Source organism: Cornus florida, unplaced genomic scaffold (assembly GCF_030987335.1).
Source record: "Cornus florida cultivar Cherokee Brave unplaced genomic scaffold, ASM3098733v1 CherokeeBrave_3.0.0_Hap2_Chr04, whole genome shotgun sequence".
Classification (NCBI taxonomy): domain Eukaryota; kingdom Viridiplantae; phylum Streptophyta; class Magnoliopsida; order Cornales; family Cornaceae; genus Cornus; species Cornus florida.
The window spans coordinates 17,638,947-17,649,459 of NW_026775574.1; the positions used below are offsets into that span (position 1 = coordinate 17,638,947).

A 10,513-nucleotide genomic window follows, 5' to 3' on the forward strand; every position below is an offset into this window, starting at 1 on the left:
TATAGATTAATAAGAATATTTTATTGTGTGGGCCATAAGTAGTCGTATTTATAGAAAGATAAGTTGACTATATTGTCTAATGATAGTACCTTTTGAGGTGTGTTGCATTTCATGGGCGTGCAATTGTTCGTCCATCAATTTCGGCTAACTGGTAAGCTCCTTTCCTTACTACTTCTGTAACTCTGAAAGGTCTGATCCAATTGGGTTGCAACTTCTTTACTTGTGCCGTTTCCTGCTTCAACACCAAATGGCCTACTACAAAACTTCTGAATCTGACTCGCTTGTTATAACTATTACGCAACTGTTGTTGGTATGAAGTGAGCTTAATTACTGTGGCATCTCGCTTCTCCTCCAAAAGGTCAAGGCTATGCTCTAGCTGTTTATTATTGTTTCCTTCGAGCAACAAATGTGTTCGAAAAATTGGAATTGCTAATTCCGTGGGGATGACAACTTCGGACCCATAGGCCATTGCAAAGGGGCTTTCCCCCGTTGGCCGGTGTGGGGTGGTTCGGTATGCCCGAAATACCCTAGGTAGATTCTCATACCACTTTGATTTGAACTGCTTCAATTTTTTCTTCAGACAGTTAAAGATGGTTCAGTTAGTTATTTTAGCCTGACCATTTCCTTGTGGATGACTAACCGCGGCCAACTTCTGCCTAATTCCATGTTCGGCAAAGAATTTTCTTGTACTTCTGTTGTCTAAGTTCTTGCCGTTGTCCATCATAATAACCTTCGGCACTCCGAATCGACAAATTATGTTGTTCCATAAAAAGCTTTTCACTTGCTCATAAGTCACACTTGAATAAACTCTGCTTCTACCCACTTCGTGAAGTAATCCGTGGCTAGTAACATGTATTCCTTTTGCTCCACAGCTTTGGGTAAAGGTCCGACCATATCAATCCCCCATTGTGCGAATGGCCATAGATTTGCCATTGCGTGCAAATCTTTAGTAGGCTGATGTTTCATTGGGCCATGTTGCTGGCACTTGTCGCATCTCCTGGCATATTCTTCAGCGTTCTGAGCCAGGTATGACCAGAAGTAGCCTTGAGTTAGAACCTTATATATGAGGGATTTGCCGCCGGAGTGGTTGCCACAATCGCCGTCATAAATTTGCTTTAATACTGTGAGGGCCTCAGTTGGGCTTAAGCACTTCAGGTAAAGACTTGAGAATGATTTTCTATACAGTTGGTTATTTATAATGGAGTATTTGGTTGTGGCGAACCCTACTTTCTTTGCCTCGGCTTTCTAATTCGGAAGAGTTCCGTGCTTAAGGTAAGCTTCCGGGATCACCATTATCTCCTGCCGAGGACTTATACTAGGTTCGTCCAGGATATTGATCGGCACTATCAAGACCAAATCTTCGTCTGAGGAAGATGCCACTGTGACCAGTTGATCTGTTTCAGAATTCTCTTCTCGAGGTACTTGATGGAATTCTATTTGATCGAATCCACATGTAGCACTCTCTATAGCCTCTTTGTATGCTTTCATTCTTTCTTCTTTAGGCTAGTACTTTCCTGTCATCTGATTCACAATGAGTTGTGAGTGACTAAAAACTTTTAGACAATTTACCTGGAGCTGATCTGCCAACCGAAGTCTAGCTAACAAGGCCTTATATTCTGCCTCATTGTTTATGGCAGAAAAATTCAAGCGAATTGATTGTTATAGCTTGGTGCCTTCAGGGATTGTAATAACGATTCCAGCCTCTGCACTGGTTAGATTCGAGGAACCATCTACCCGAAGCTCCCACTGCGATTCAAGAAGCTCAGGCTCTTCGGGTTTATCCTCATATTCCAGGAGAAAATCGGCTAACGCCTGTCCTTTGTGTGACATATTTGGTTCATATGCTATGTCGAAGGAACTGAGTTCAATTGCCCATTTAGTAATTCTTCTAGATAAATTTGGCTTGGAAAGAATAGTTCACATAGGGTAGTGGGTAAGGACCACGATGCTATGAGACTCAAAATAGTGCCGAAGCTTTCTCTTTACGTACACCAAGGCTAGTATGATCTTTTCTGCTTTGTTATATCTTATTTCAGCATTTGTCATCATCTTGTGTAAAAGATTAGGTACTGATTCTTTTCTTCTTCTCAGATTAGCACGGCGCTGGTAGCTATACTGGAGATTGCTAAGTACATGATGAAGGCTTCACCAGGGTTCGAAGTAGACAAGATTGGTGGTTTAGCCATGTAATACTTTAACCGATTGAGTACTTCCTGCTATTAAGGTCCCCACAAATCCTTATTCTTCGATCTTATGGCATCGAAAAATGGCTTACACTTATCTGACAAGCGAGATATAAAGTGGCTAAGAGCTGCGATTCAGCCTGTTAAAACCTGTACTTCCCTGCAAGTTTTTAGTTCCTGATTCTGTATGAGGGCTTGAGCTTGAGTCGAGCTTACTTCTATTCCTCTCTTATTGACAATATGGCCGAGGAATTGCCTGAAGAGACCGTAAAAGAACACTTGGAAGGATTCAGCTTCATGTTGTACCTTCTCAAAGTGTCGAAGACTTCCTGGACGTGCTTAGGATGATCCTCCTTCTTCACGCTTTTAACCACCATGTCATCGATGTAAGCTTCTACCGTTTTTCCCAGCATCTCATCGAAGATCTTATTAATGAGACGTTGGTAAGTTGCCCCAGCATTCTTAAGTCCGAAGGGCATAACTTTGTAACAATAGGTGCCCTTCTCTGTTATGAAAGCGGTTTTCTCTTCATCCTTTGGATTCATAGGGATCTGATTATACCCAGAATACACATTGAGGAATGTGAGTCTTTCATAACCAGTGGTAGCATCAACTATCTGATCTATCTTGGGTAGTGGAAAGCTATCCTTAGGGCAAGCCTTGTTGAGATTGGTAAAATTTATGCAAACTCTCCATTTTTCATTCTTTTTCTAAATTACTACTACGTTCGAGAGCTATTGTAGGTAATGCATTTCTTGGATAAAACCTGCTTGAAGCAACTTGCTTACTTCTTCAGCAATGATTCGATTGCGCTCAGGAGCGAACCTTCTATGTCTTTGCTTAACTAATTTGAATGCCGAATCCACCTTTAGGCTATGGCATGAGATTGAAGGGCTGATTCCAAGCATATCGGAATGATTCCAGGAAAACGCATCTACATTCCGTTAAATGACATCAATTAATATCTCCTTCTCTTTGGCTTTAGGGGAAGAGCCTATATAAGTAATTTTCTGAGGATCGCCGAGGACAACTTCGATGGTTTCGAGAGATTCCTCGATAGGCTTTGTAGCTTCGATTCCCTCATCTGCTTTCAAGTACTTGGGCAGAGGGCTCTGTAATTGCTATTTGGAAATACTTTTGGGGGTCACAACTGGCTGGGACTGCTTGATTCTTTTCTTTGCCTCATTCAATGTCAGTATGTAGCATTCTTTAGCAGCGACCTGATCTCCCCAAAGATTAATAACCTCTTTACCGTTCGGAGACAAGCATCGCATCACCTGATGAAGGGTAGAAGAGACCCCATTCATTCGGTGGATCCAACCTCTTCCCATAATAAGATTATAGGATGGATGGATTTTTGTCAGAACAAAGTTTTCCTTCAATGTCCTTTTCGCCGCAGTGACAGATAAATCAATTACCCCAATGGGGTCCACCTTTGGGCCATCGAACCCCATCAAAGGACTAGAGGTGGCCGAATTGATGATGATGGGATCTCCAGTTGCTCAAAGACCGTCTTTGTGATAATATTGGCGCTACTACCCGGGTCAACCAAACTCTTTTGATCATGCAATTGGCACCAGAAGACTAATGACTAGTGGATCCTCGTGGGGAAATTGAACTCTGGATAAATCTCCATCGCCGAACCCATTACTGATACTGCCCGAAGTGATAGTGTTTACTGAGGATAACTTCCTTAGCTTGTGAGCTGCCCTCAGTCTGGATCGGTACACTTCTTCCGACTCTTGGTCGTCCTCTGATCTCCCATATATCACATGAATGACTTTTACTTGATTGCCCTCCACTTTCCAAGGATTAACCTCCCAAGGCTTCACGTACTCTTTTGGTGTGAGGTAGTCTACTAACTCACCTCTGGTTATCATGTTTTTCACTTACAGCCTAAGGGATCTGCAATCATTGGTTGTATGCCCGTAATCTCTATGGTAGACACAGTGCTTGCTTTTGTCCCTTTGTTCCAAGGGTTGCCTCATTGGCTGAGGGGCTACAAATCTCACCTTGTTTTCTGCAAATAGCAGAGCCAAGACGGTATGAAGAGGTGTGAATCTTTCCTGTCCTTTGCCTCTTCTCAGGTACCTGAGTGATTAGTGCTAAGGCATGCTAGCTACTTTGACTTTTTAAACTTGAAGCTTTTTCTTGAGGCTTATATTCCACTGTGACGAGGGTGGCATGCTATGCTCGGTAGGCTACATTCTCCTTAAGTCGAATGTAGATTTGTGCCCTATCATTGAGAGTCTGCATGTCTGGGGGGGAATATTTGACTAGGGAGGTATAAAACTTAGTTCCTCGGATTATGCCGATCTTGAATGTTTCTATAGCAGTCTCAGGATGACAATCTGCTATCTTCGAGGCCTCCATGTTAAATTTGGACAGGAAATCCTGTCTCATTTCTACTCTCTTTTGCCTTATAGTGAAGAGACTAGAGATGGTCTTCTTCTGCTTCTTGTTTCTGCAGTATTGTGCTAGGAACATAGCGTATAAAGTTTCGTAGTTCGGGATAGACTTGTGTGGCCTATTCTTGAACCATTCCAATGCGGCTCCCGTTAGACTAGTCGAGAAAACCTTACACATAAATGTATCGTTGTGATTGTCTAGAGCTATCTTTTGTGAATAGTGGTCGAGGTGATGAGAAGGATCTCCTGTGCCATCAAACTGAGTGAAAGAAGGCATGGTGAATTTCTTGGGTCTGTCAACAAGGTAAATATCACCAATGAACGGAGTTTTCACTAGAGAGTTCTTATGCTCCCTGGCTATCTCAGCGGGCGTCTGGATCTTCAGGAGCCTCTTCTCGTCAAAGGTCTCCTGGACACTAGCGCCATCCGGAATGCCATTAGTCCATACCGTAAGCTTATGACTGGACTCGGCCTGTTTGTCCTGCATGCGATGAGGATGATTGCTCGAAGCGACCGCTTTGGTTTTTGTCCTCTGCTCTTGCTAAACTTTATTAGGCTGACCCTCGTTAGCCCGACCATCATTGGCTTGAGGTTCGTTAACTAGAGGAATGTTGCGGTTAAGGGGAGGTGCCGCCGCGTCACCTGGTGGTGGCTGTGGTGCTACGTGAGCCATAGCTGCATGAAGAGCATTGTTTCTCTACTGAAGCAGAGTAATCTGGTCCATGCTGGCCTCATTCACTTGACGAAGTGTTTCGAATTGGTGCCAGAACTCTTCTCGCATTTTTTGCATTAACTCCATTTATTGATCAGCTGCTACTGCAGATCCTCTAGTTAACATTCCAGATCGTAGTAACATAAACGATTTGAATCAATCATGGGAGTATATTTTTATACGCTTCCCACAGACGACGCCAAAGTGTAGGTGCAAAATTTCTCTCTATAAAATAATTTAAAAGAAATAATACAACTCACTCAAGATAAAATAATAAGCAATAAGAATTACTCAGAGAAAAGCGTATTTTGCTCGATGATCTTTATTGGAGGTCTAGGCCTCTATTTATATACAAAAAGGTGGCAGAATTATAATAGGACTCGCCTTGCTTGTCCTCCAATTCACTCCATATACATCATTAGTTACAAGTAAAGTTCTTTCCTTTTCATAATTCTTTCCATACCAAACTTTCCTTGCATAAAGTTTTCCTTCTATAATGAATCTTTTGATTAGCAGGATTCATTCATTCTTAAATAGTTTGGACCGAATACATCTTGGGCCAGCTGAGCTTGAATAATGGGCTGAAAGTCTAGTGCCAGTGATCTTGGTTTAAAGGAAGACTCAATTTGGGCTTGACCCGGATTGGGCTTTCGCAATATATCAAAGAATATAAATTTGTAATGTGATGACGTGGACGATCCTCATTGGAGGTGGATTTTTCCCTCCACAGCTACCATTTACCAATTCAGAAATGCGACTCGTATCGATCCGTTTACATTGACTTTTTCAGAGTCTGTTACACTGCGATCGAGATCATAACTGATATTGCGAACCATTCTTCAAAGGCAAGGTGTGTTACCCAGATATCACGATGTGCAATAAAAGAAGATTCCTCCAACCATTTGCGTAACGACCACCAATATATAGTTCATTCAACACGTACCTAATGTGGATGTGTGACCCTGGAGATCATAGACATGTGATAAAATATATAAATCCTTCAAAAATACAACCTTTACTATTTGTTGTCCCAAATCATCATCAAATGAGGCTGTTAACATAATAATATTAGAATATATTATTGTCGTTGTAGAATGATTATTGCCATGATTCATGCTGTGATTATTGTGTATAGCCATTGGTGATCACTAGACTATATATATCTTCTTTTGTACACGATTAAGACATACTTGAATATACATATACACAATTTACCTTTGGGTTAGTGCAAAAAACCCCTTAATATATAGGGTTTGTGCAGAACTAGTCCCTATTTTTTTAAAATGTGCATATTAGTCCATAAAATTTTAAAAATGTGCAAATGCCATTCTGTCCATTTTTTTGACAAAATCTAAATATGAAAATCCTATTTTTCCCTTTTGATTCCCATTTTACCCCTCACCCATATGTGCATATAATCCCCCTTTCTCTCTAGGCGGGGTTAGAAAATGGTTTAGTGTGCCTTATGATATATATATATTAATTCCTTATTCTAGTAATTTTTTTTAAATTTTTTTTATCAATTCCATAGACACATAAAATAAAATTATAATTATAATTATAACTATAATTATAATTATTTAGGGTAAACACAATGGAATACCCTAAATCGTGTGATTATATGTGGGAACGGTGGTGGCGATTTTGCAAAGGGATGGTGGTGGCCGGTTGTGCGTATATTGTTGATGGGTTTAGAGAGAGGAGAAATGGTTGTGGGCAATGGGAGGAAGTGAGAGGAGGCGGCGGCTATTGTGGGGAGGAGATGGGAAGAGGCGGCGGCCATGGTGGGGAGGAGGCAGCATGGGTGATTTTGGGAATTTTGTTGTGACTTTTGGCTGGGCTTGATTTCCTTCTCGATATGGTAGCTCACGTGACTGGGTTGAAACATGGAAGTACCAGTGACTCCAGAATGGTTCTTTGGAGAGTTCTTCCCCAAAAGGGTGGTTCGTCTATTGCCTTAAGCACTCGGACTTTCAGATCATTTTTTAAATGTGAAGCTAGATATGACTGAGCTAATTAACTTTTTTTGGATAAACAGTGCTACAGTGTGTGTCTTATATAGTAAAGGATTGTTTGGTTTCAGTTTTTATTATATTAAGTTTTAGGTTTCTCTGGTTTAACTTATCCTAATTTTATACAAATTGAGGTTCATTTTATTCTTGTCCCAAACAAACATAATTCACAAATTGGACAAAAGGGTCATTTTACATGGCCGGTATTTATAGTTATTAATTTATTCAACTGAAGTGAGGGTATTATCGTCATTTTATACCATAAATAAAGGGACCTATTTGCACCAAGTTGATAGTATATGAGAGTTTTATACTACAGATACTTTTTTGCACTATATAAATATTAGAGGGGTTTTTTTTGCACTTAACCCTTTACCTTTACCTTTCTCTAGCTCTGATTCAAGTCTTACCTAGTGCCTACTGCCACTCACGCGCCTCTTTGTAAAAAAAATAACCCTGCGCACGTAGATCTAACGCGTAACCATGCCCTACACACTCCTTCCATCTACTTCATCGACGGCATTACTGTTAAAGGAAATAATTTACATACCAATGCCCATGATCATAGAGATATTCAAGGTAATATCTCTGGAATTATTTCCTGCAGACACTCACAAAATCTACCCACTGATCAAGGGACTCAGTCAACAATTGATTTCACTTAGCTGCTGCTTATTTAGCGTTCCTTTGTTAGCTCATGTGATTACTCAATTATCTTGTCAAATCAAGCCATTGTACATGTATATATTTAAACTTGCTCATCAATGAAAAAGTTGTACTGCTATGCTTCCATTTAGAAAATTCTTCAAAAATCTTCATGGTATCAGAGCCATTACCTGGAAGCCTAGAAACCATGTTTTCCTTTTCTTCCTCCTCAAACCCAAAGGAAGAGCCTCAAATTAATATTCAGTCCTTCCATCAATGCTCTAGCTTGATTTCAGTCAAGCTAAATACCATCAGTTCTCTTATGGCGATCCTAGATTGTTCCCTTAGTTCGCAGCCTTGGCGTGCTTCATCATCCCACAAATGATGATAAACCGGCTGAAGAAATCGAAGATGGCGAGGGAAACAAAGGTGTTAACCCGCTCTACTGGCCATGGATCAACAACGACAGCCTACTCACTTCATGGCTTCTTGGAACCATGAAAGAAGAAGTTTTAAGCATGATCTTTGGTGCAGAAACGACGTATCAGGTTTGGACCTCTCTTGAGGAGCAACTGCTTCAGTCACGGTGGAAAAGGAAGGCCATCTGAAAAACATGCTAATGACCCTCAAAAAGGGATCTCCATCTCTAGAAGAGTACTTGAAAGATTTCAACTCCTTTTGCAATAATCTCGCTGCCATCAAAAAGCCAGTTTCAGACGTCAACAAGATGTTCCAATTCGCTCGTGGTTTGGGTCCAAAATATATGGATTTCCACATGGCTATGCTTACCAAACCCCCATATCAAACCTTTACCCAGTTCATTCTAGCCTTTCAAGGCCATGAACAATCGTTGGCTGCACAAAGGGAGGAAGAAAAGACGCAATTGGAGCATGCATAAGCTTTCTTTGGACAATGTGGTTGAGGTTGAAACAGTCAAGGGGGAAGAGGACAATTTGTGATACCCCTCGAATCCGAGACATGGGTTGATCAGGCCCAAGTCCAAACCTGAGGGAATATCAAACAATTAACATATAAACGAACACAGAATATAAAAGATTTAAGAATTAGATATTAAATATGTACGCTGAAAAGAATTATTAAATATAAAATCTTCAAAATGATAATGAATAATAATAACCCAATTCTCCAAAACCTCCAAGTGTACAACTCAGGAATCCATCTAGTACCCCTAAACAAAATCCCAACTGAATTGAAAAACTGAAAATAAAATCCCAAACTGAAACATAGAGAGAAGTCTTACGTAAACAGATGAATGCGTGACTGTCTCTGATAAGCATGATTAAGCTCTAAGGCTGGAACCGTCTCGTACCTAAAAAGAATATAAGAGTGGGTCAGGCCCACGAACAAGTTCTAATCTAACTGTAATCCATACAGTGACCCGATACGCAGATACATCCTAGATATCTCACAATATCTATCTAGTCCATAAATATATGTATATATATATATCCACACTAAGGGACATTCACTGGACTACAAAGGGGTCTCAACCTGAATAGAAGGGAACATGCAAAAATACACCCAAAGGTGGGCATGAGTACCAAGACCTAACAGGGTACACCTTAACCTATCATAGCCAGCTACGCATCCACTGCAAATACGCACCCTAATCTACGAGCTTGAGACTCAAGCTCATCTCATGATACCATAATCATATATTTAAAGTCCGTTCAAAACCAAAGTATGTCATTCAATTGTTCATTGATCTGATATACGATTTATAATTCAGTTAGTCACTCAACTTATTTAGTTAATATGACTTAACTACAAACAACAGTTAATTCATGTAGTCACTCAACTTACTCAGTTGATCTGACATTCAATGTTTATAATCCATTCCCTTATTCCCACAGGGTAGGTTTTAGCGGTCTGAGCTAAACCATCCCTAGTATGCCATCGTCCCATACCGGTGTATACGATCCATATCATCCATGTAAATTACAGAACCTAAATAACAGTTTAGCAATTAAAATCCAAAACCATAATTCATTTCAAAACCAAAATCCATGTAATTGCAGAATAGTGTATAATATTTTAGCAATTAAAGTTCGAAACCATAATCCAGTTAATTGCAGAATAGTGTATAATATTTCAACAATTAAAATCCAAAACCATAATCCAGCTCAAAACCATTATCCATTTAATTGCAGAATAGTGTAAAATATCTCAGCAATTAAGCCCAATCCTTTATTCATGTAATTGCAGAAAAGAACTAATATTTCAGCAATTTAAAATCCAGAGCATGCATAGGTCAAATCTGTTAATTAAATGACCCTACCGTGCATCTAAAACAAGTTTTAAAATCATGCCATACTCCATTAAGTTGCCGAATAAAAACTAGGCAATTAAATCATTTTCATCCTTAAACAGCGTGCAAAGTTATTTAATTTCATACTGTTCATTCTGTTCGCATAACTGTATAAACTATGCAATGAGAGCTTTTAATAACACCTGAATTAAATGTTAAATACCCCCCGTATACTTCCAGAACAGTTCAAAACACTTAAATCGTCTAAACAATGCACCCGAACC

At 39.9% G+C, this 10,513-nt stretch overlaps 1 protein-coding gene across 1 annotated transcript; it reads right to left on the bottom strand.

Annotated features, from left to right (window-relative positions):
* Positions 1 to 3,745: 3,745 nt before the first annotated feature.
* Positions 3,746 to 5,078, bottom strand: LOC132304792 (uncharacterized). The gene is made up of 2 exons (XM_059802511.1): positions 4,477 to 5,078; positions 3,746 to 4,052 (listed from the first exon to the last, which is right to left on the bottom strand). The coding sequence occupies exons 1-2, from the start codon at positions 5,076 to 5,078 to the stop codon at positions 3,746 to 3,748; spliced, it is 909 nt and encodes a 302-aa protein (XP_059658494.1).
* Between the last annotated feature and the right edge of the window lie 5,435 nt (positions 5,079 to 10,513).